Raw genomic sequence first — 27,050 nt, 5'->3', positions numbered from 1 at the left:
TGTTTGTTTGCTTTTGGAAAGCCAGGCCAGACTGAATGAAAACATCACTTTGCTATATTTGTCTTATAGCTTCCAATTCATTATAAAAGTCGAAATAGTCTATTCATTAACACAGTACCATTTCATAAGATGCCATTATGTCTGTTCTCATTTCACCTGGCTGCAAAGAAACAGAAGCACCATAGCCTTTAAATGCAACCTGGTACACAGAAACCATTTCACACAAAGAATGTTCAAAGTAGAAGATTCCCTGGTTCATTACAGATTAATTTTTGCCACGGTGTGTACCTCTCATGTGTGACACTCACTGAGATGTTTAGAAGTGAGCACCATGCTTTGAAGTATGTGGATAAGAGGCAGTGAACATGAGCAAGCTATCACCTGCACCTGCAAAGGTCAACAGCATCATCCAAACAGTCCAAACTTACCTTTCCTGAGCACATAATGAAAGAAAATGTCATTTAATCTCTAAACCAAGTACTACAATTATTGTGGTGCCTCTAGAGATCCTTAAACTCTTTGAATCCTTACAAGCTTCAAACTTCAAAGCGTCCAGCTGCAGATTTTGTTTTTATGCTTATTTCTATGTAGTTTGCATTGGCTATTCCATAGCATAATATGGGCATTGAGAGGAAAAAAGACATTATAACTATATTCCAGGTCTCAGCAACAGGTCAAAGCTCCATCCGTTCTTTCCTCTATTAAGTGCTGAGTGATTGTCATGTTTGCCCATCCTCCTTCTGCACTGCAGTGGGTGCTGAGATGGAGCTGCCAAAGTTGATGGGCAAGGCGTTATCTGCTCACGAATGCTAGAGTGAATAAATACGTTTCTAATGACTCCACTTTGAAATTCAGAAACATTTACCACAGCACTAATAAAATGCAGGCTCTCCACAGCATAGAACAGAGTGCATAGCTCTCCTGCCTACTGACTCCTGACAGGTTCTCTAGTGCAGAGGGCTGCCACTGAATTGTAAGACCCCATTACTTCCCACCTACTGCCAGCCCACATTCCAATTACCAAGTTGAGGAGATTTTGCCACCTGTCATCAGGCTGCCTAGCACGTGCAAAGGCTTAAGAGAAGCAGAAACTTCAGATATCCATTCATATCTACTCATGTCTGCTTTTGTTGTCATTTTAAAGGGGCAATCAGTCATTTTTACCACCATAATGTAGTAAATAATATTTATAAAAAAAAAATTTTCTACAAAGTGCAGCTCTCATGAGATGAAGAATCAGATTGCTTTGTTAGTCGCCAACCAAACCAGTTTATGCTCCGTAAATTGGTTCCCCCACATGGAGGCAGCCATGTTTAAAGTAGATTTAGTACAGAATCTGACATCCTGGTGACTAGGCGTCAGTATAATGACTGTTTCATAATATGAAGAAGAATCACTGGAAATAAGAACTTAGTGCTCCACAAAGTCTGCAAAGATCAAGCTTAAAACATAATGTATAGCATATAACCTAGAAGCAAAACTAATATGCAGCAAAAATTACAAGCAACAGCTACAACTAAGCTATAGATGTACTAAGCTGCAGCTGTGTCAGTAATTAAAAACACATATAGTGGGATGAATTCAGTAACAGTATGTTTATGCAAGCAGTTTTAAGGTGTGTCAGAATTGTTCACTTTTAGCTTAGCATAAAGAAAGCAAGTCTACTGAAACAGCTAGCTATCAAGTCTTTAAAATCAGTTCAGATGCTTTATCATGATGCACTTCTGGCAAATGCGTTATAGAATTGGCAAAAACTAAAAATATTCACCATCACACAAGAATAAGTGATCTATTAACCTTAATAGGCATGCACACAGTGTTAATGAAAAACATTATTTTTTTTTCTAAAGAGATAAAACATGGTCATTTGAGCTGCTTGATTTAATGAATGAACGTCCATGACTATTACTTATTCCTTCAAGTGAAAAGGCTAATCTCTGAGAAAAAGAGTTACTATTTATACACTAAAAAGTACATAGATGGACATAGACAGATGCTAACATTCCTGTCTCTAACTTCATAATTTCCAAGAAGGGGTTTTGTTCCATAAGAGTTGGAAAAAATGTGGAACTAATGTTATAACTCATTCAAGTCTTCTCACCTAGGCAGTGTTTCTGAATTCAGTCGCAGTGTGCCTAAAGTCACACTGTTTATTTCAAGGGGGCTACCAAACTGCTTGTTTGGAGTGTCAGAGCTGGGTTCTCTTAGTGCGTTTAGGCAAGTGACCACTGGGCTAACCAAAGTAATTAAGACATTTCAAACTGTGGTCATGGTAACATTTCACTTTTGCAAAGGTTTTGAATCAGTTAATAGTAAGCTAATGGTAGCTAAATAATATCTGAAAACTATAATAGTAGCTAAAACATTTGACCTGCTTGAATTGATGAATATATCCATATGGTTTATATATTTAATTAAGTGTACCTACACAGTTATCTGATTTCAGATTAATTTGGCATGTCCTCTTGAGTCAGTCAAGACTGTAAAGCGCAACTAAAGTGTGTGACTAAAATATCACATCCAGATATCTCTCTAAAGAGCCTAAGCAAGCACTGCCAAAAAGTGTAGTTAAGACTACAGTCCTAGGTATAGGACACGTCTAGCTTAAACAGGGAAACCATCAGTACAATCACTACAACCATGTTTTAAGCATTAGTCACCAAGGCTAAGAATTTGCTCCAAAATATACCTGCATTTTCCATGAATGCCAATGGTACATATATCTCTGGAATATAAACCAGTGGTTGACACATACTGCACTTGCCATGCTAAGACTCATCCTTATAGGATTCCAATTCCCCGTACAAGCTGTATGCTGTAAAAACAAACCAACTTAAATCCCTTAATTAGGTGTCAGACACAAGAAGAAAACACACACACACTGACAGAATGCATTACCCAGTGGGATTTCCACAGTTTGCAATGCCACAAAGCATTAAGTGGAAAAGTACACAACCTTAACTGGATTTCACACAAAGCAATCCAATAGTTTTGCTTTATACAACTATGCAAAAGATTTGAATATTACAACAGATCATTTCAATGCCATCCAACTATAATCATGACTGAGTAAAATTAAGGGAATTTCAATGAATCCCCAATGCAATTACAGGATGAATTCCATCTGAATTGCAGTACAAGTAAAACAGAATCCAAACAGTTTCTAATGCTCCTTCCCAGTTGCTTTCTGCCAGATGATTCTGTTGCCAAGTTGGCATGTGTGTAAACAGATGCAGCTAGAAGAAAAAAAAACATATCACAGCAGTGATTACAGGACAACGTTATGCATAAAGGATCAGGCTAAAAATATGAAAACATATTACAGCACATAGCTCTACTCATGCATTTAATGGGAATTATATTCAACTTCATTCATCAACATGCAAATTAAGTAGTAAAACTCATTTTAATAGGCCTCATCGAATACTCATGCACATTCAACAAATTATTAGGTTAAAATTATTCTTATTATTTTATCTGTAAAATTATTTTGATAAAATACTTTTTAATTTGATACTGAATATACTATTGTTTGTGGTAATAACACAAAACATCCATTCATAAACATGGAAATCAGACTGCCTCAAACTGCTCTCTTTATTGGTGACTCAGTATGACAAATGGTTTCTGGCAAGCAAGGCTAACATGTAAGTGGAGGCAAGCATGGGTGACTATCCTCAGAAAAATGTGTGCTGGCTGTACTTGTCTTTTCCCTGTGAAACAAACAAGCCCACTCATTCTCTGGCAATGGCCAGTATTGACCATTTCATTGGAAGGATTCACCCAGCAAAAGATTCACCTTTCCACAGTTTTACAAGAATTGAAAACACTGCCAACATTGTATGTTAAAAATTTACAAACACAAAGATTAAAGACATAAAACAAGTGAAATTATATGTGTCCACTGGGTTTCACAACCACTACATCCATACATTTTATATTTTTTAAACAATTCTGTACTTTGCAAACAGCTCACAATTACCCAGCACAAAGCCTTTATTCAATCAGTGTCTTTTCCCTTTGTTGTTCTCACTATCTCAAAATTAAGCGCATACTCCCTTAGTTTGCTTATCAATTACTCTGCTTCTTTTTCAGATTAATAATGAATTCCATTAAAAACAAGTGATCCATCACAATCAAAGGAATGCCCTGAGCTAAAATAAAGAGGAAAGCGAGAAAGAGAGAAAGAAAGAGAGAAAGTTTTATTTTTTGGTGATTGAAATATACATTGGAAAATAGCTCAATGATGAGGTGTAGTTCCTCTAAAAGTACATATTTGAAGACCTATGATTTAAAGATACCAGTTTGCCAGCTGTGCTTCATAGGGCAAAGAGAATTTTCTGTAATATCTTTCGGCCTAATTAAAGACCATGAGCTTGTGCTGTTTGTTAAAATGAAGTGCATATCTTAGCATATTTACTGCTGCTGAGAGTCAAAACCTCCCACTATGGTGCCATCCGTCTTAAGTTGTTTCTCGCTGCAGGAAATTACTCAATACAAACCCACTATGGTTAGCTAAGTTGTGGTGTAAACTAAGTCATGCCGTGTAATTATCCAAAAACAATTAAATATCAAAAAAAGTTTTGGTTAGTGAAAAATTAAATCTGCGAGGACAAACTAAGAAAATATAAATAATCACATTACCTACAAATGGGTAAAAACTGTAAACGTTTTCATGTTAATGAGGATAAATACATTTTAAAAATATAGATATATGAGAGATAACTACCCAAAGTATTTAGCTTAAGTTAGCATGCTAACTTACAGTACATGTAAGTATATTTAACTGTTATTACCTGAGCTCCAACTACTGTACTTAACAAAAGAAAAAAAAAATTCCCACTTACTCTTTATTTTCAAACCTTTTATCTATAGAAAGACTTCCAAACAGAATTTGTGACCTTTGTTGTCACTTATTTTAATTAGCTTAGCGCTCATAGTTGTTTCCTGAAGCAGTTCTTTTTAATGAGGAAAAACAAACAAACAAAAACACACACACATAGAGATGCACACATACTGCTCCCTATTCTGATAATCCTTTAGCACAGAGAACTGTCAGCAAGGCAAAGTCATGGCCCTAAAACAGTTTGCAGACTGGAACACTTCTTAAGATAAAATAGTGAACCACTTAGCGTAGGCTACATCCTGTTTACATAAAGTGAAAATAAATGGTTATAGTTATCAGTCCAGCAGCAGTTTGCTTTTTACTTCCCAATACAGCCACTAAAATACTGATCAAACCACCAGCACTTGGGTTTTCACCTTTAAATACAATCACTAAAATATCTGACTATTAACGTACAAGACCAAGAACATTCAGAATACAATTAGAAGCTGCACTGTTTGTAAATATATGAACTAGCAGAGGTGCTCTGTATGGAGCTTACTGAAGCCTACCTAGCTGATCTGATCTCAGTGGTAGCTAACAGGATGGGTAACCAGGCACGGCTGCTGCTGTTGCTAGGCAGTTGAAAAGAAAATTATTCAAGGTGCAATTTTAGAGCCAAAGACATCAGTTAAATGTGCTAGCATGTTTTTTTGGTTAACATCATGACTATGAATAGAATAGCTGGCTAGTAGCTCACTTAAAAAAACAAATATTATGTTCATTCAATGGGCCATTTCAAATCACACAATAAACACAACTCTAATAAAGAGACTCGTGACCTCTCCAACTGAATTGAACTGGTTCCACTAGCAAGCCCTACAATTGTGATATGCAAGAGCAGAAAGATTTTCCACTATATGGGGCAATATATGACTAAGTGCAGTGTAGGAAATTACCACAATTGTACAGTAAATATGGCATCTGAGATATTTTTGTGCTAAAGACTTGTCAGTAAGTAGCCTAATTAGGATTAAAATTATTTATTTGGGATTGTTTTTTGTTTGTTATTAAAAGAAAAAGTATACATTTTTTTCATTGTGTCTCCCAAAATTTGCCCCGTGTCTCTCAAGGAATTAAAGTTGAGGGCTCTGTGCCCTTTGGGGAATTAGCAGAGAGGTGTATACATATTTCTGCAGCAAGCTGAATGGTCAGTGGTCCACACACTGTGGCAAAAAATGAAATCATTTATTTTGTCTCCAATCATGCATTCAAACACATCTGCTGCCAGTTTACTGATTTTAACTAAGTCTGACATCACATATGGGGCAGACTCACTTCACATGTCCCTCTGACATACTGTGAAGACTGTTTTAGGCTGAACAAATATTCCACTCAGTTGCTTGCAGTAGACAGTGGACCAATGTACTGTAACGACAATACAATAGCATATATTAGAACAGAATGTGGACTGCCAGAAAGCATTACTAGTAAATAGGTCAAAATGAGGTCTGTGACATTCATCTGAGCCCTGTGCCTTTTTGGCTTTCTACATATTTTCTGCACTGATAATTCATATTAGGACCTTTGTTCTTAGTTTCCAAAGTTTCTCTATCTTACCGCATTAAATTGTTATTAATCATAAACTAGTATGATGATTTGTAATTAAACACTAAAACAGGCTTTGTGAAAGGATTGGTATATCTGAATATTTAAAGTACATCTAATCTACATCTAATCTATTCTAACAAAAAATAGAGAACCCTAAAGTAAAGGCTCTTTTTACTTTGACCTTTATTTCAATTAGTATGCTGTGCTGTTTCCTAATGTCTACTCTTGGATGAGAGGATTTCAGCAGTCATCACTGCCTGTTACTGTTCAAACATAACTATAAATGAGGACCAACTAATGTCAATGCAAGTTAGTTTAACATAGTCATCATGTGTTTTTTGAACTTTCTAGTTAAATTAGCTAACCAGATAAATCCGGGGTTTAACTTGGTTAAAACACAGTAAAAGCCACCACATGCAAAAAGTGTTGTTGCCTTCAGCAAATCTGCACTGCTGCCATCTGAATATTCATAATACATCAGTTTAAGGGACACCACATAACCACAGTCACTCAATAGCCTTGGTCTCAAATGCTTATTACACATGTCAAAGCTAGTAATTCATCTGCCTCTTCTGTTATTGACTCACTCTGAAACTACTGCCACTGTAAACTTGTAAAGCTGAAATCTAAAAAGCAAGAAAGCCCTTTAATACACAGAGACCAAAATGCAAATATAGTTACATAATGAGAAAATAACATAACTCAAGTAATATTATGATGATGGCTCAGACTTAAGATTGCACTTTATAAAAAGTGAACAGCTGGTCATCTATCCATATCAGGATCATAGCTTAGGCCTTTGCAATTTATGAAAGACTACGTCTGTGTCACAGCTGCCCCCTGCCTGGTGACGTGGTTATATCGGTTACACCTTTCCTTGTACTTTATTGTTTTGATTGTTTGTTCTGCCTCTTTGTTTCTGTTCTTAGTTTCTCATTGGTTTCATCTGTTCCTTGTTTATTCTTGGTTACTCTTTTATTTAAGCCCTTCACTTCCCGTTACATTACTGGTCATTTCATCGTTCGAATTATGTGCTATGTTTTTAGTTATATGCTTTGTGTTCTGTTCTTGGTTTCTGTGTTTCTCATTTTCCTGCCCTGTTTTTATTGCTCTGATTCCCTGGTTTATCGATAATGGATTATATTTTCGACTGTGTTTATGGATTTGCCCTTAATAAAGCTCACTCGTCTCAGCAATTGTTTCCCACCTCCTACCTCTTATCAAAGCGCAGGTTTTGAACCAAAGGCAGCAGTTAAATGTGCTAACTTGTTTTTTTATTGGCTAACATTATGACTATAAATAGATCCTCTAGCTAGTTGCTCACTGTCACGGTTAGTCCCTCCCTGCTTCTGTGTTCCATGGTTTCCCTGTCTGGTGTGTGTTTTGGTTCCATTCCTTAGTTTTGTTTTCTCCACCCCTCGTTTGGTTTTCCACGCCGTCATTACTTTCACCTGTTCCTCGTTTCTAGTCTTGTTAAGATCATGTTTTTAAACCCTGTCTTCTTCCCTTTGTCTTGGCTGTTCATTGTTTGGTTGGTTGTATTGACGGTCATAGTATTGTTTGGTGGAATGTTTGTTTGGGTGTATGTTTTGATGTTTTTTGCAAGCCTGTATCTGTATGCCCATAAGTTTGTACTCCATGTATCCAAGTCTGACTGTTTATCCTAGCCTTCTTGTTTCCTAGCCTATGGTATAGCCTGCTTCCCTTGTTTGCCTTCATGTGTTTTTTGGTTTATAATGTATCTCTGTAATCTCCGTATTGACTCTATGACCCTGGACTACTCCAACGACTACAACTCTGGATTTGCCCCTAATAAAGCTCGCTCTTCTCTGCACATGCATCCGCCTCCTTACCATTCAACGTTACACTCACTGAAGAAAACAAATACCTCTTTCAATCAACAAACCATTCCGACCATGTTTATGAATTTGCTCTTAATAAAGTTTGCTCTTCGCTGTGAGTGTGTCTTACCTCGCATCATAACAGAATGATGAGCCATCTAAAGATGCAGCAAGAGAGCAATACTCCAATATGTGGTTGCTCCATTGGAGCACAGCTCTGGCTATTTCTGCAAAGCAGTCCGAGTTAGCATAGTCCCAGCTCTACCAAGCCTAAGAGAGCAAATTCTCTGGCGCTGCGTGTGTCTCTTTGTTGGTCCCGGAAATCCTCCAAGGAAGCTTCTCCATTGGACTTTGCATGTGATGAGACTCCAGGTAAGTGCCAAGAGTCTATACATCGTTATCAGTGCTACAGGGAAGAGCACTCAATGGTAAGTAATGGTTTACCTCGGGAGCCCTTGATAAGGAGGCCTAGAGCAGGATTGGACAGCTTCATTGTCCCCTTCCCAAATCTTTTGGGAAGATGCATATGGGAAATTCAAGGGGAATCCTTTTCTGCACATGCAAGTTGCCAGTAAGGGCAACCTGGAGTATCCCATTTCCCATGTAAAGAGGACTATGGTCCTCAGGGGTTGCTGGGGTGATCCTCTGTCTGTGTGTTCCCCTTACAGTTCCGCAGCTTGCTATTCTCGGCTTGGAAGATGCCACCATGCCTCCTGTTCCCAGAGTTGACAATGTAGCCCTGGTTCCAGATCCTGGCATGGATGATGCCATGCAGCCTCTGCAGTTCATGATTGTCCCATCGGCCTTCCAGCCTGTTTCTGTAGCTGTGTCCTGCAGCCCACAGCACCCCTGTGACTCATGTAGCTGCCATGCCTCCAGACCCATTGCCGGCAGTAGCCGCAGCGCCTCCAGACCTGCTACTGCCAGCAGCCGCCGTTCCTCTGGACCCACTACCTGTCATCGCCACATCTTGTTCCCGCCTGGCCCACCCCCAGCTGAGACCGAGTCGTCCTGTGTTTACTGTAGCGGCTTGGTTGGCCTTCCCATTGCCCTTTGTTGCTCCTGTGCCTGCTCCTGTTGTCGCTACAGTTCCTGTTCCTGGTTCTGCTTCTGTGCCTGCTGCTGTTGTTGCTACTGTTCCTGTTTCTGCTTCTGTTTCTAAGCCTGCTCCTGTTGTCGCTACAGTTCCTGTTCCTGTTTCTGCTTCTGTTTCTGAGCCTGCTCCTGTTGTCACTACAGTTCCTGTTCCTGTTTCTGCGTCTGAGCCTGCTCCTGTTGTCGCTACGGTTCCTGTTACTGCTTCTATTTCTGTGTCTGCTCCTGTTGTTGCTCCGGTTCCTGTTTCTGTTCTGTGTCCTGCTTTGTCTTCTGTCTCTGCTCCATTTCTCCGCCTTGTGTTCTGGTCCTGTCTGTGTCTGATCTTGTTTTTGTTTTTCTCACTCAGTGCCATGTGTTGGGGGGAGTAGTCTCATGGTTGCCCCCTCTCTGGCATTGCAGTTACCCTGATTATGCCTTTCCATGTCCTTCATTGTTTTGATTCTGTTAGTTTCACCTCTTTGTTTCTGTTCTTAGATTCTTAATGGTTTCAGATGTACCATGTTTGCCCCTAGTTAGTTCTGTTATTTAAGCCCTTAGTTTCCCTTGTTATGTTACTGGTCATTTCACCATTGGAATTATGTGCTATGATCTTTGTTATACACTTCATATTCTGTTTTTGGTTTCCATGTTTCTTGTTTTCCTGCCCTGTTTTTTGTTGCTCACTGATTTATCTGGTTTTTCAACAATGGGTTGTACTTTCAACCATGTTTATGGATATGCCTGTAATAAAGCTTGTTCTTCTCAGCATTTCTATCCACCTACCACACCTTCCTCATTGCAGTATGAATTCTCCAGTACATTTTCTGCAATGAAACCAAATGCTTTTAATAAAGAAGTACTACTTAGTATAGCTATCACAAATATAGGATCAGGTATCTTCCCTGTCATATCATGAAAACCAGTCCCCATTATCCTTCTTAACAGAAGTCATCTGTGATCACCATATAAAATTTTAAATAGCCCACACAACTAAGGACTTATACAGTAAAAGATAAAAATCACTGGTAGTTTCTATGGCCAGTATCATAAACCATGTTTATGCAACAGTTTTTTTTTTGTCTAGGTGTGACATATTGATTTTTTTCTAAGCAGTGTGAATACAATAATCTGATCTTTACATATTCGATTTGTTCTGCATTCATATCAGGGCTGACATCAGCCTGTGCAGATGCAGAAGGCTGTCCACACCAGTAATGACACCTCTCCAGTACACATACATTTCTCTGGACAGCTGGTGAACTGCAACAGCTATGCCTCTGCCATTTTTCCTTCCTGCCCTAATCCTCAGCATCTGACAAACTGCCATCCCACATCCATTGCAAGTAATGTTTCCAATGAACATCTGTATCATTTCATTTGTTTGGCAGGTTCACTGATGGATATATACCTCACAAATTGGTGTTGCTCATGCATGCCTGCAGGTCATTCAATGTGATGTTATTGTTTTTATTAAATGAATGTGGGCCTTTTCAGGCCAGAGGTCTGTTTACGCTTATGAAAGATGTGGATCAAATAAGATCATGAATGTAAATAATCAAGGCAAAATGATTAGACCTGTGTAGGAATTCAGAATCAAGCATTAATGCCTTAATATGAACACAGCGCTAGATCTGTGGATCTGTGTGTGAAAAAAGGTTGCTGTACTCTCATATAATATTTTGACATGACAATAGTATTAAAATTATGATTCATGCTGTACTCAAAGGTTTTACATAACTGTCTGTATGGGTACATATTGTGTTCTAACTTCATCAAGGTCTTATGTCTTGGCTTGAGCAGTTGGTGCACCCTGCAATATGCACATACATACACTAGCTTCAAGTTAGCACTGAATGAGGAAACAGGCTCATAAACTACTGCAAGAAAGTTGATGTTGGGTGGGTGTGGTGTGGGTGCAGCATCATTAATGTTTCATTAGCAGCAATGAACTTTCATGAATTCATTGCACTAAAACTAACCTATCCTTAAAGAGGAAGGTGTTACAAACATGTATGAAACACTATTGTTAACTTATATTTAGAATAATCTGGTTTGTTTTTTATTTTTCATAATGTACAATGCAATAACCTATTTCAATCATATTATACTAACATTTTCAATAAATATATCTTGACACATATAAGCAATAAAATCTACTACAAAAACTTGTTTGCAGTCACTTTGTGTGTCTGTTATAAAAGTGGGGTAAACCTTTTCATTTACCAAAATGAAATATGTGTTAAAGATGTGCAGAAGAGAAAACTGCCTGCCTTAATGAGCCAGTTAAGAGGCCATTCGACCCTTGACACGATGAAGGAGGAATGCAAATTTAAGATGCACTATGCTATAGTGTCTGGCATCTAGTGATGAGGAGAAAGGCTCTCTTAGGAACCAATCCCTTCAAAAATGGTTCAAGACATGAAAGCTGAATTTATATATATATATATATATATATATATATATATATATATATATATATATATATATATATAAAACACACACACACACACACACACACACACGCACACACACACACACCAGAATAACAATTTAAATGACTTGCAGTTACTCTAAAGCAAAAACATAACTCTGGTATTTTCTTCAGATAGCTTGGTCCCAAATGAACACATCATAGCTGGTAAGCTGCACATCTGTAGTACATGCAAACTTGTATTCCCTTCAGTGTTCCTTTTTGACAGTCTGAGCCAGTGATCAAATAGAAACATTATTGGAAAAGACATTTCAAATAATTGATTCCCTTACGCACTGGGTTCACTTATGGTAGGGGTTGTCTTTGTTACAATTGTGCTACAATTAGCATCCATAAATCTGGCAATACAACCAATTCAGATTCTGCGGGCAAATGTTTTATATGTCCCATGGACTATTTTATAAGTCCAACACTTTTTTCCAAAGTTCCTCCATGTCCAGTGTGTGTGAACAATAAAGAAACAGATATGCACTCCTTAGAAAAGTCATTCCAACTATTATAAACTGAGTTCATGAGACAAATTCACGAGTCATTTGAATGAGTTTAATTCAATTGAAGCACTTGCCAATACTTGTTTCTAAATTCTCAAAGCAAAGAGAATTTTAACAACATAAAAAGGAGGAACCAAAGTCCAGCATATCAAGTCCACAACCTCTTGTTAAAATTCCCTGTCACATAGGTGAAATGCGCTTGGCTGAAATGAACCCTGTCATTTTGTAATGTCAGAAAAGTTAATGACTGTACCACAGTGCCCAGGTTCTGGAATTGATGCCAACAAACTTTGATACTGACAAATACTGACACAAGTAGACACATAGGTCTACAGTTTATTAGTATCAGGTGCATGGAAATCAGAAAAGTAAAGTCAGGTAAAGTAACTGGCTTATTACTGTTTTATATGTAAAATTAATCAGAATTGGTTACCCAGTGTTTGTTCTTATTGCCTTGAAGCTTTCAATATTGCTCAACAAACCAATATGGCTATCTAGCTTGAGAAAAACGGTAAGTCGTTACCCTCATTTACAATTTTTAACACCTCCTTTAGAAGGCACAACAGCAGTAGATGTACAGCAAAAGAACTAGAATTCTAATTCCATGACTATTTCTGTGCACAGCAGGCAAGGGTGAAAGGTGGGGCAGAACACTGTTGTCAGCCATGGAGTGTGGCTAGGAAACATGCACATACACCCAGCTCTTGGGATAATTACTGTTTTAAAAATATGCAATCTTTTAAAAATAGGAATATCAACCCGTTTGATTATTCACAGTAATCAGGCATCTTAAACACTATACTGCATGCGCATGTAAATGTACTTTATTTTGAAGAAAGTGGCCAACGTTACAACCCCATAACTCTGACACTTCTGTTTCCCTAACTGGTGGACAGAAATAGAAGAGTAGGCAGTGTATAGCCTAGAACAAACCAAAAGAACATGGAATGAAAGAACAAGGGACATGTTTGCACATGGCAGGCTTCATTTATGTCCCTTTTCCAGAATTAATCACACCAAAACAAAATAAACAATAAATAAAATTTACTGTTTGTTTCACATATGGTTATATGGATCATCATTTTTGTAAAGAGAGTTTTAAAGGTGTTACTTTTTCTATTACGAAATTTATGGTGAAACAGTGATTTTTGAGTGTAATAATATGTGTAACAAGTTTAAATCCACAGAAATATGCAGCAACATTAATTTTCTAATTTTAGATGTGGGGTTGCACATGACTAAAAAGAACATACATTTTAGTAATGTTCTCAGGCTGAATAGATCTTCCTAAGCTGCTTCAAAAAACACATTAACCAAATGCAACCAGCTGTGTAGGTGCATGATATTGCCTTGCATTTTTGCAGAGAAGTATGAAAATCTACATCCATGAAACATCTGATTTCCCCACTGTCTATCTAATGCTTTTTTCAAAGTAAGGTATAAGATCTTCCATTTCAAATCCTTTTGATATGAATGTTGCTTAACGCCAAAGCTGCCTTTGACCAAAACAGCAAAAACAGAACTGATTCCATCTAGAACAGCCACAAGAAATATGAGGCACTGTGTAATTCAATGTGGTGTCACAGGAAATGCATTCTAGGAAAACTGTTCAATTTCATGAGTCGCTTGTACAATATCCATGCAACGTACATGCATGAGCCACATTAAACACCTTCTATGTAAGTGCATTTTAGAGGTCTACAATTACAAATACTAGCCCATCTCCTGATATGTACAATTCATTATCCTCCACCTTATTCATTACTGGTTCATTTGTGACCACAGGATCTCTGCTGACCAGATATTATTTGATAGATCATTCTTAACCCAGTGCTAAAACTGGTGTGGCATTACCATGTTGCAAATTTATCAGGTAGAGAAGTGTTGCTCATGTTTTTGCATGTGTCAGTGCTGGGACAAAAATATATAACCAACAACAGTCCTGTGATCAGAAATGGTCAAATGAAGGTCTAGAAGATAGCTAATACAAACAGATGGCCTATGGAATCTGAAACAAGGTGTTTCTAATAAAGGGGCTACTGAGTGTGCGTTACATGATCCTTTGTTAATTTCCAAGACATTACATTTTGTGCTTTTATGCATTTTTATGTTATTTCTTAGTGTCAATGAAACATACCTCAGGTGATTTTACTATGAAAATCATTTCTATGAATTTTAAGTATACTGTTGTAGGGTACCTCTTTCTGCCTCCTCTTAACTTGCACATTTGTTGAGACCACCCTCTAGTCATTGATATTCATAAGCAGGCTGCCCATGTGCATTAATATTCATTAGCTAACTTGCTTAAGTTCTGAAATACAACTGCTGCCCCTTAATGTATTTGTATGAGCCCAAGTCTTATAGAGAATATGAAGAAGAAAAGTAGGAACCAAAAATTCAGTTGCAAAGTTTAAAAGTGACAGAACATGAACAAATATGTGAACAAATATAGCTAAAGTGTTACTGTTTATACTGCAGTTTATCAATAACAACTTACTTAGGTGTAGAGCTGGGTAGTCTGTGAGGTAACATTAGCTTACTCCAGTAAATTAGCTAGCTAACAAACAATGTAACAAATGTAACAAAACCCTTATCTAAATTAGTTACTTGTATGTGGGACTCAACAAACGATGTGCTTTAACCTCTGCAGGTAAATGTTAAACTGTGTAGATGATAACTAGGGTTGGAAATATCTACTAACCAGCATAAGGTCTATACAGCTGTATCAAAGTTAACTTGAGCTGTACTTCTTTGCTGTGTATGTTGATTGATCAAAATACTATGCAAATGCATTTCCTGTGTGATATACATCCTCATAATTTAAAACAATAAAAACGCAGGAAAAGCATAACACCTTTAACTAGGTTAGAGATTTGTAACACTTACCTTTTACAATTAATTGAATGAGTTTGGGCCGTGGGTTGCGTTCACTCTGTATAGAGCAGGTATACAAGCCTTCATCTGTTACATCCACTTTCTGTATTTGTAGACTGTATTCATGTTTGTCACCCACATTTGACACAATGGACACACGTGGATCCACTGACCACTTGTCATTCCCTGCGAATATTATACTGGAACGGTTCAACCATGCTCCCTTTGAGATCCCATCCAACAGATAGCACCTGAAATCCCAAAAAGCAAAAAATTAAAACTCAGGGAAATGTGGCTTGACAACAGTCACAACAGATAACAACAGTAATTTAAAAAAAAACATACTGCCTGATCAAGTGGCCATGCTAGAATTGTATGACTATAGTCCACATACACAGGTACACAGCAGTGCATCCAAATGTATGTTTCATTTTTCTTTATTCCAGTACATTGGATTTGAAATGAAACAATGATTTTAACTTATGTACACAATGTCATTTTTAAATTTAAAGTACTCATATTCTTTATTGGGTGAGCCAACTGAGAATCATAGCCCTGTCTCCACATTTTAGGAGACCATAAATTATAGGATAAACAAAAGATAATCCAAAATAAAATGAACCAAGTCGATTACTGCACGTGTGAGACACACAGAGAGGGCAAGATGATGGTGTTGTGCCTGAAGATTCTTTCCATGCCTGTAATGCAGTCATTTTCAGGTCCTACTTGTCTCCAGTAAGAGAAATCTATGCTTAAAAGAAATCCGGTAGTGTGACTGACTTGGCCATTCAAGAACGTTTTACTAGGACTATCGTTTCTGTAGTCTGTCAGATTGCTTTTGCCAACTTCACCCGTGTATTCTTTCTTCTTAACAATGCATTATGGTTTTGACACACCTAATATTTTGGCTATGTTTCCAATTGATTAATTCTGATTTTCAGCCTGATGCGCCCCAGCTTTTCTGGCACTGACACTTCTTTGGGCCTCCTGTTGAGAGACAACAACAGACTGCACAACCAACTGTCCAATTACTTATAATCCCCTAAATTGGGAGGGCTACATATAAAAAAACTGTAGTTCCTACAAGTGTCAGCAGATACAGACCTAGATACTTTTGAAATAAAGTGTGCCTTTTAATTTCATAGTCATCGTTTTATTTGAGATACAATGTGTTAAACAATGACATTTTTAAATGTCCAATTACGTATGGACTGCATCATAATTCCAAAGGCTTGAGAGTTGATCCTATTTTGAGCATGGGAATCTCAGAGTTGTCTGAATTCCTGGCAGATAGTCTATGTCTCACATCCCTTTGTGATTCTACCGCCTATTTTTCCACTATACCCCTTCTTGCACACTGTGTGCTGTGGATGGAGGTTAGTCTGATGTAACAGTTTAATGAGTCATATCTATCCAAATTCCAAAGACCCTCTTATGTGAGCTACATTCAACTGAGTGGTCAAAAGAGTACATCCTGTGCTGTATTGTACCTTAGATCTTCAGATATTTGTGGAATTCATAAATCTAATAATTCAAGCCTCCACCCTCAGAATTTTTAATTAAAAATATTAAGGGTCTCCTGTGCCATATAGCTATACCATCTCCCACAGAACTAATATATAATTTGTAATTAGTCATTTTCATAACAGTAATTTGTTGCAACCCATAACAGGAAAGTGGACACACAAACCTATTTCACATTTGATATTTCACCTTCTGTTTCACCAAAACTGATATTTCACAACTTATATATAGTCAAAATTATTTGTTCAATCACTAGCTCAAAAGTGCCAGTTTAGACAATACAGTCACATGGACTGGAAATGTGATTTGGCTCATAGAACTTCCTCCTGTACTTCGAGCCAAATTGGTGCCTCTGACAACAAACTTGGTGGCTTAACGATTAAACCAAAGCGGTGAACAAAAAGCATGGCAAATAAAACCAATAGAATAGAATAGAATAGAATGCACATTCGATGGAGCATAGATGCTGAGAAAGGGAGATCATAAGCACAACCTTGACTCCATCAGCAGTATAATAATATAACATGCCTGAAGACTAAGCATTTGATATATGGTGCTTTCCCAAATCCAAATTATATCTAAATCAGAAAAAGTAACTGAAAAATCCAAATCATGCGCTTAATGCAGCGATACCACGTCCTTTTTAATAAATTATCTTGCATGAGGGCATATAAACCAAATGATGAAACATATTCAAGAAAAATATGTGTGTGCATTCCAGAGAGAATCCATGCAGCATAAAATGGCAATCTGCTTCAGCAAAACCTCAGTCTCGTCAGTGACTCTTAATTAAATGAATGGTCACTGACTTCATTGACATTTGGTCTTACACTGAAAAACGTCTTTGAGAAAAGGCTGGAGGTTCCACAACAATTCTTTGAACAATGTGATGGTAAATGCATAAGCAAGCAGGATCTAGTGTGAAGTTACCAAGTACCAAACTTCAGTTGTAAACCATTCCTGCACTGTGGTGTTTGCTGTCTAAACTATTATGAAAATTGCAATAATCAAGCCATGCTTGTTATTCCTTTGAATTTCTCTTAATCAGTTTTATTCATTGCCTTGAACCTTTGCCCTCAGAGCATCATCAAAGCAAGGCTCTACAAACCCAAGGTGGTCTTTCTCATCTGCCTTCACATTAGATTTCCAGTAGGTAGGTTGTCACGGGATGCTCCCCCCTCCCCCCCCGCCCCCACATACGTGTATGTAGCCACGCCCTCCGTGATGGCACACACCTGCACGGGGTTCGGTGTCCTGTCTATTTAAACCCCCGTCTGTGTGTGTCTCTTCATTGGTCATTGTTGATGTAGTGTGCTTATGCCGTTGTTAGTGTAGATGTAAACTGTTTTTGCATGTTTGTGTTAATGTTCCGTTTAAGTGTGTTCGTGTTTAACGTTGATAATGAATGTGAGTGCCACCATTGTCTTTTATGTAATTTGTTAATAAATGTTTCACTACGTCAAGGGAGTCTGTGCGGCCTGCCCCACACCCTGCGACACTCAGGCTGCCGTTACAGTAGGGAACTTCCTACTGGAGGCCCCAAGAGGTTCTCTTGTTCTATTAAATTGTTCTAATTCTATTGTTTCTCTGGATATATTTATTTTTAAATGTGTAACAGTTTATATTTGATAAATAGGTGTTTATACAAAAATAAAAATTACATTTGACTTAAGGCTACAAGAAGCATGTTTATAATGTTGCTCATCTAAACATGCATGCTTCCCACTAGGATAATTTCAATCATTATGAAATTAAATTTGTCTGGAACATAAATTGGGGTACAATGGTAAAAATAGCTAAATGAAAAGCAGTGAACATCTACAGTTCCATTGAAAGTCAATCAGAGCTATTAAGAAATACATATTTCTATTATCCAAAACCAGTTTTTCATTTTGCTAGCAAGAAAAAATTAAAGTCATATTCTGTAAGCCAGCTTTTTTATTTTTACGATTTTTGAATGATTCAGTAAAAGGTAACAGCTCACAGAGCGACTGAGCTGTTAATTTTGATAGCACAGTTTAGAGTATACACACACACACACACACACACACACACACACACACACACGTATACTTATTATGTAGGTATACATTACAAACTATCATATAGGTACATATTACACAAGAGTCTATATAAATGCATCTACTGCCATACAAGTTGTGCTAGCTATCCTCTAGCGCTTCATCAAGTGCCCCTGGGCCACTGGTATCTGGGTATTGTTGTGTGGCAGACCACCTTCACTCCTGCATAGACTGATATGTGTTTTTTAAAAAAAGCAACACTGCTGTACCTAATAAAAAAGCAACAGCACAGCATGCTCAACTATGCCATCACCATGTCAGCAATATTGCCTTGACTATAACTATCTGCTGTCCAAAATTATCTGGTCAGCAGTGGCCTCTTGGTTAGAAACTAACAAGTGATGAATGGGTTAGATGGTTGCTGATAAACTGTGCATGCCAACAAACATGCTAAGGTCTGTAATTCAAAAGACTACAATACATAATAGTCTGGTCAGTGGATGTAGGTACCAGGCAGGCCTTTCTAACAAACTGGTGGATGAGTGGACACATGCAAAAAAAAGTTTAAAAAAAAGAAGACAAAACACAATAAATGGTTCAATCTGTTGATACAGAATGCAACTCCAGGAAATACATACATTAATGCAAGAAGCAACATGCTTCTGTGCAGCACATCCCAGCACTTCAGTGTTAGGGTGTTAATTATATGGTCCAGAGAAATTCATTTTTTAAGCCAAGCAAGAGAAAAATGCTGTTACTTTATTATTATTCTTAATAGAACACAGCACTGTGTCTCCAGCTTCGCAGTATTAATTATGATAACCCTTGTGACAATGCTGCATTGCACTGTCACCAGTTATTTTTAAGTTCCCTCAAATATAGGCTGCTTTGCCTTTTTTACCCCATTATGGAAGCCCACAGGCTACTAGCTACAGTATACTGATTTTGCTCTCTGTTGTAATTCTATGACAGAAATAAGTTGCTGTAAGCCATTTAGATTTGTGCCTTATTTGGTTTTAATCATCATTAAAGAAAATGTTACACACATAGAAAAAAGGAACTAGGAATAAAATATAAATACACCTAATACATTTAAAAATTACATTTATTCCATAAACAAAAAATATACCATTATTATTTTTAAAATACCCTTTTATCCATTTCGCTAACAGTTAGCTGTCACGGTGTGCCAGGCACCATGCCCTAGGGACACGCCCATTGCCACACACACAAACACACCACTCCTTTCCTGCTCTCAATCTCGACAACTAACTACACTCACCTGTTCCTTGTGTGTTTTCTCCCTTATTTATAGCTCACAGGTACTCTCTTCTTGTGTTGTGCATTGTTAGCATGTGCCTTGCTACAAAAGACGTCTATGGCTCTCCTGCATTACCACTCATTGAGCACTTATTGCCAGTGTGCTTTGTTTTCATTTTGTGCTTTTTGAGTCAGCTCTACGCTGTGCCCCTTTTGCTTTTTTCCTGGAATGGAGAATAAAGAAACACCTTTTATGTACTCACGTCTCACTTCCTCTCTCGGCATCACATTAACAAAATGAGTTATAATGCTCACCCCCAGTACCAACTGACCTATCACTAAGAGTAGTCACACACAACTTCCCACCACATACCTTAATGACCCTGATGAATACATGCAGATGCATGCTGATTACATGCATAACATCTCCACAGAAACACAAACCAACAGAGACAAGTGCAAAACACCAGGTAAGTCTTCAGTAGAAATGGTTTTGTTGCTCAGATGATAATTTACTATACAGCAACTATGTCAACTTTTCACTGCTGCATACTGATAGTTCACTGCCCTTTTCTCTGTAATTATGGTTCACAGTCTTTTGTGGACTGACCTGAAGTACCACACTCCCACAGCTGCCACTGATGAGGCTGCATGCAAGTATAATTTAATCTTATGGCTAATAAATAGACCCTTGCATCCATTGTAGAATATTCATTCTGGAGAAACCTAAAATATTGTGAGACAATATATTGTGAGAGGCAAAATATTTAATGTTCTGTGATATTTTTAGTTTTTCACCTATTTTTTAAAATTACAAATATTATTTCTATAATATTAGAAATATTAGTAAACAAAAAACCTGACAACTGATATATTGAGATTGAGACTCATAGTTAGAGATGTTATTCATTACTCCAATTACTCATTACTTTAATAGAAATGTTATTAATTGCACCAAACTCTGATCAGCCACAATATTAAGTGAAGTGAGTAATATCGATTATATTGTTATAATGGCCCATGACAACAGCAAAAAAAACAGCAAGTACTCAGTTCTTGAAGTTGATGTGTTGAGCATCTCTAAAACAGCAGGTCTTGTGGGATCTCCCTGGTATGCAGTGGTTACTACCTAGCAAATGTTGTCCAAGGAAGGACAACCAGTGAACCGGCAAGAGCGTCACAGGAGCCTGAGGCTCACTGAAGTGAGTGGGGTATAAAGGCCAGCCCATCTGGTCTGCTCTCACAGAAGAACTAGTGAAGCAAAAATTGTTGAAAAATGTAATGCTAGCTATGACAAAACGATATTACAATACACAGTGCATCACAGCTTGCTGCTTATGGGCCTCCAATGTCACAGATTGGACAGAGCACCCAGGCTCACCCTTCTCCACTGCCAGTGTCTACAATGGGCTCGTGAGCATTAGAACTGGACCATGGAGCAATGGAAGATGAATCGCAACCTGGGGAACAGATGGCAATAGGATGCACAAAGGGAAGAAGTCAAACCAACAGAAGCATCGAGATGCCATGTTCCACCTACCTAAACACTGGTGCAGACCAAGTACCCCCTTCATGATAACAGGATTTCCTAAAGGCAGTGATATATTTCAGCAGGATAATGCGCCACGCCACACTGCAAAAAATGTTCGAAAATGGTTTGAGGAACATGAGGAAGCATTCAAGATGTTGACTTGTCCTCAAAATTCCCCAGATCTCAATCCCACCAGGCATCTGTGTGATGTTCTGAAAAAACAAGTCCAATCCATGGCCCATGGTGGCCCTACCTCACAACTCATGTGAATGGATCTGCCACTAATGACTTGTTACCAGTTACTATTTTTTAAATAGAGCTTTTTTAAAGGCAGAAGGGAGACTTACACAGTATTAGGCATGTGGTTTTAATGTTATGATTGATCAGTGTACAGTGTAATTTATCAAACTAAATTCTGATCAATTTGAATATTAATTTAAAAGATGGCTTTTAAGCCATATGAACAAATTCATCCTTTCGTTTCTCTCACATACTATGTCCTGTGTCAAAATTATTTAAAATAGGTAATGGTAAAAATTGAGGCCCTTCACTGTGGCACTCTAAACTGTAATCATGTTTTTGTCTAGAATTCAGCTGGAGTCCACCTATCCCATTCTTCATGGCAGATCTCGCAAGCTCAATCAAACTGGATGGTGAGCATCTGTGAACTGCCATCTTCAGGTCTCTCCACAGATATTTGATGGGGTTTAAGTTTGGGCTTTGACTGGGCTACTCAAGGATATTCAGAGATTTGCCCTGAAGACACTCCAGTGTTATTTTGCTGTATGCATCGTGTCACTGTCATTGAAAGACAAACTGTCACCCAAGTCTGAGTTTGCGGTGCTCTGGAGGAGGATTTCTTCAAGGATGTTCCTGTATTTGGCTGCATTCGTCCGTCCCTCAACTGCTACTACTCTTCCTGGCCCTGTCATTGAAAACCACCCCCATAGCATGATGGTGCAATCACCATGTTTCACTGTAAGGATGGTATTAGCCAGGTGATGTGCAGTGCCCGTTTTCCATCAGACATAGTACTTGTTGTTCTGCCCAAAAAGTTACATTTTTGTCTCTCCGACCAGAGTGTCTTTTTCCATATGTTGCCAGAGTTCTTTACATGCTGCTCAACAAACTCCAACTGGGCTGTCATACGCCTTGAACTAAATAGTGGCTTCCATCTTGCCACTCTACCATAAAAGCCTGATTTATGGTGTGCTGCAAAGATGGTTGGCTATCCAATAGTTTCTCCTATCTCTGCACAGGACTTTTGGAGCTATTTTAGAGAAACCAGTGTGTTCTTCCTTACTTCCCTGATGAAGGCTATTCTTCCTTGGATGCTTATTTTGGCTAGATGGAAAACTCAACAAAGGTTCAAGGTTGTGCCAAGCTTCTTCCATTCCTTCCTGGGAACAGTTAAAATCTTAGATGTTGTTTTATATCCCTTCCTTGATCTATGCCTTGCCACAATTTGATCAAGGATATCTGCAGACAGTTCTCTGGTCTTCATGGCTTGGTTTTTGTCTACACTGCATTGTTGGGACTGTGACCCAGTCATTAGCTCAAGAATAGCCCAGTCAATCAAAATCACAACAAGTTTACTCCAACTGAGTTCTAGACATATCCCAAGGAAATTTAAAACAAACAGGGTGTATGTGACCACAATTTGCAGTGCCACAGCATAGTCTGAATAATTTTGTGAATAAGATTTCATTATTTTATTTTTAATTAATATTTAACTAAATGAAATAAAACTCTCGATGACAAATAGCTGGCTATAACAAAGAAGTTAGGATAAACAAAGGCTAGAATTAACACATGGCTAGGAATTCCGAACAACCAGGAATTACAAACAAGGGTTAGGATTTTACACAAAGAAGATAGTATTCTCACACGGAGGCTTGGATTAACAGTGACCGGTGTCTCAAACATGGCAACCAGCTTAAATATTGAACTGAAGGCTAGAAATGAGGAACATGTGAAAGTAATGACGGGTGAGGAAAACCAAAGGAGGGCCAGTGAAAATTAAACTAAGGAACTGAACCACAACAAGGAAGTAATGCAACACAGACACGAGACAGGGAAACCATGAAGACAGGGACGCTAGGGAGGTGGCCAATCATGACAAAATCTCCATAAACTCTATAAAGTGTGCAACAAGTAAAGGGGCCTGAATACTTTGTAAATCCTTGTGCTACACACAACGAAAAAAAATTGGTTTGTTTGTTTACTTCTTTTTTTGTTTAAGATGAATATTTGAATAATGCAACTGGATTCATTTTTGTTATAAGTGATTGGATGATAGTGTTGTTTTATCTTGATGGTTTTATAAGAGTAAGCTTTTCCAATTAGATCTCAAATTAACAGGATGCTTTAGAACTGAGCCTCTCTCAGCTGTTCTATGTAGGGCATCTACCTGTTCTCACAGGTTTCCTTAGAAACATAAGAAGCATGTCATGAATAAGTTGTCAAAGATGTTAAGCAAACTGACTAACCAACAGATCATATACCCTATTTCCATAGGTCTAAGAATTCAGATAAACCTTGCTCCCACACTCCAAAGCTTTGCCATGGTTTCTTATCTATGACTGGAAATCCAAGCTGTGTTATCTGTGGCTCTGAGTCCTTCAGGAGTGCAATTGTAGGCGTTCTCACTGGGCAGCGGTTGGATGTTATTGTTCCTTCTCTCTTTGTGGAATGACATACTGGTTCACTCAAGCTTCTATATACTCATAGAGCATTGCCGAATGACAAACATTCAAATAAACAACCCTCTTTATCCAGATTACAACATAAGTCTGTGTGAGGTTTTCCAAAATTGTCTGTGGATGTCAGCATGACTTGCAATGAGGTGAGGGTAATCTGGTTTTCTTTTTTTCAAATGACTGAACACAACACTGTAATTTATCTTTTATGTAACATATCTTCAAATCAACTCACATAGACTGTTATGGGCTAAAGGAATCATTTTAGTTTTGACATCTAGTCAATCGCACCTGGTGGTTTTGAAACCTCTCCATCTACCCTACCTAATTTTTTAAATAAACTGCTGTAGCCATCATTGTGTAACAATGGGACAGATGAAGCAGGCTGCAAGAGCAAAGTTTTTAAAGCATTTTTAATGTTGCTTCCACAATCCAGTGTCCAGGGCACAGTATAAAAGAATATCCATAGCTTATCAGTCTTTAAACAGGAAATAAAACACAAGACCACATAACATAACCACAACAAAAACCCAGGAAAAATCAACACTGAACCAGGCAGCCAGCAAAACAAATACTTGACAGGGAATGGAGGGGTATAAATACACAGGGGTAGATGAAGGTAAGTACAATCAGCTGGTGACAATGACCATAATTGACAGGATAATAAGTAACAAGGGGGAGTAAACCAAGGCAGGTTAAGAAGTAAATGAGCACATGGCAAGACTGACAGACAAAATAAACAGAACCAGAAGAGAAGGGACAGGGTAGAATTGTGACACATTGTCTGTTATATCTATGAGGCCCTTAATTTCAAAATCCAGAATCTCTGACACTGCTTGAAAGTTGTGGGAATAAGTCTGTTTATCTCTGGGCCAGACATCTCTGAAACCCCGAAGTGAGAGCTGGCTGCTTGAAAAACACCAGCTGGGCTGGACTTTCCTACACTTCCATCCAGTGGCAGTGTTAGTGTCTGATGAAATATCTACTCTCCCAGGTATCAGTAGTCCATAAACATATTAAGAAACAAAAGACTGATATTATGCTTATTGATTTACTATTCATGCCAGTCACTGTGATAAGCCAAAGGTGTTCTAAATGAACTGGGTCATGTAAATTATTTCTTTGAAAATGTAATTGTGAAAAGATATGGATGATTATTATTAGGGCTAATGTCAAGTAGTGCATTTTCTTACATTATTATTCATTTGGAATCTAGTGACACTCTTGTATTTATTAGTATAAATATTTGATAAGATCATACTGATTAGTCAGAAGGATTCCTCTTTTAAAACTGTAAAGGTAAATACCACAGTTTCCCTATTTTGAAACTCTAAGCTTACATATTTTTTGAGACATCTTTTTGAATCATGACTTCTTTAAAAATTGTTTTTAAAAACAGATCTCTTGGACTTATTGCAGTTATGAGACACTAAAAACCACCAAACTGTGTTGTCAGGGCAAACCTAGGAATATCTAAGTATTTAGATTTCATTAGCATAGTAGCTGTTAATCACACATATCAGCTGTTTACTACATCTAGCATCAGCAAGTAAAGTGACACATCAGATGGTTGTGATAGATCTGGATCTCAGAAGTCAACATACAGTATATTCTATAACCAGAACAGACCAGTGCTGTGCACTTAGTCTTTGTACTTAAGTTTATATGAAGGCGTTCTAAGTTTTGCTTTTGCATAGCCTTTTATGATTTTAAATCACATACAGTGCATAAACACAGGTTCTGTGTAATACCATGTCAGACTTGGCATGAGCCACGTGACCCAGTGGCTTCAGATATAAAGGTCTAGTGGATCCAGTTCTCAAGAGTTCCATTAAAGTAAGAGCTATTTGGAGAATATAAGTCAATTTTATGTTCTCTGGAACTCGCTAAGGCATAACAAAATCTTGCATATACTAGAATTAATAATGTTATGTTTATTACCATATTGCCGCAACCATCTCATGATGGTTCAAACTGGGTGATTCTAATGCATATTTTTCTAATTTAATGGGTAATTCCTTATAGTTATCACTCAAACAACAACTGCTTCCTTCAAAATGTTATGGAAGTGCACTTTCTCTCCCTGGCTAACAGAGATAGGCAAATCCCATAGAACCTTAACACTATCTCCTCTTTACAAATACTGGAATAATTATGTGTAGGAGGGCCAATTGGGACCCAGCCATATTTTGTGTGCCCTATTTCTGTTTGCTGTTTTCTGTAAGCAGCTCATTTTTCAGAGCCTAACCCACCCTTACTCACTGCATGCAGTGGAAGAACTAGTCTATAGGGAAAGGCCATCAATCTTCTTATATGCTTCCTTTGCAACTGCAGACATCTCAGTGATCCTGAGAAAGTGAGTTCTGATTAGTCACCAATCTCACAAGTGCATCATAACATAGCCAACCACACAGTCTGCACTAGTTTGACATTTATTATGAGAAAATATATTACACTCCACTTGTGTTAGAATGACTATCAGCAACATTTGTTTATATGTGTGTGTGTGTGTGTGTGTGTGAGTGAGAGAAAATATGCATTAATGGGGAAACCCCTGAAATTTCAAAGTATTTTAAAATACTCTTTTAGGTTAACTGATACCACTGATACCAAGTTTTCTGGGAGATTTTAGGCATTACACCCTTTCTAAAAACTGCCCCAGAAAGTTCTTTGACTTTGAGTGCATTCATAGACTACTGCATTGGGGCATGCTTTAATCAGATGTAACCATAGCACAGGGGGATTAGTAACACTAAAATGTTATTAAAAATGATGATTCACATGCAAAGCAACATGAAAGTGACC

At 37.8% G+C, this 27,050-nt stretch overlaps 1 protein-coding gene across 7 annotated transcripts in view; it reads right to left on the bottom strand.

The window, feature by feature from the left end:
• Nucleotides 1–27,050, bottom strand: part of negr1 (neuronal growth regulator 1) — a 134,166-nt gene that overhangs the window by 88,967 nt on the left and 18,149 nt on the right. For all 7 annotated transcript variants that reach the window (XM_026998811.3, XM_081717102.1, XM_081717103.1 and 4 more), the window contains exon 2: nucleotides 15,223–15,461. In XM_026998811.3, the coding sequence (XP_026854612.1) occupies nucleotides 15,223–15,461 (239 nt within the window). The remainder of the gene's footprint in view (nucleotides 1–15,222; nucleotides 15,462–27,050) is intronic.

This window comes from Electrophorus electricus, chromosome 7 (assembly GCF_041902795.1).
Source record: "Electrophorus electricus isolate QZ-2024a chromosome 7, ASM4190279v1, whole genome shotgun sequence".
NCBI lineage: Eukaryota > Metazoa > Chordata > Actinopteri > Gymnotiformes > Gymnotidae > Electrophorus > Electrophorus electricus.
Note: the sequence above shows the minus strand (reverse complement) of the source record. Positions and strands in the feature narration are given on the sequence as shown.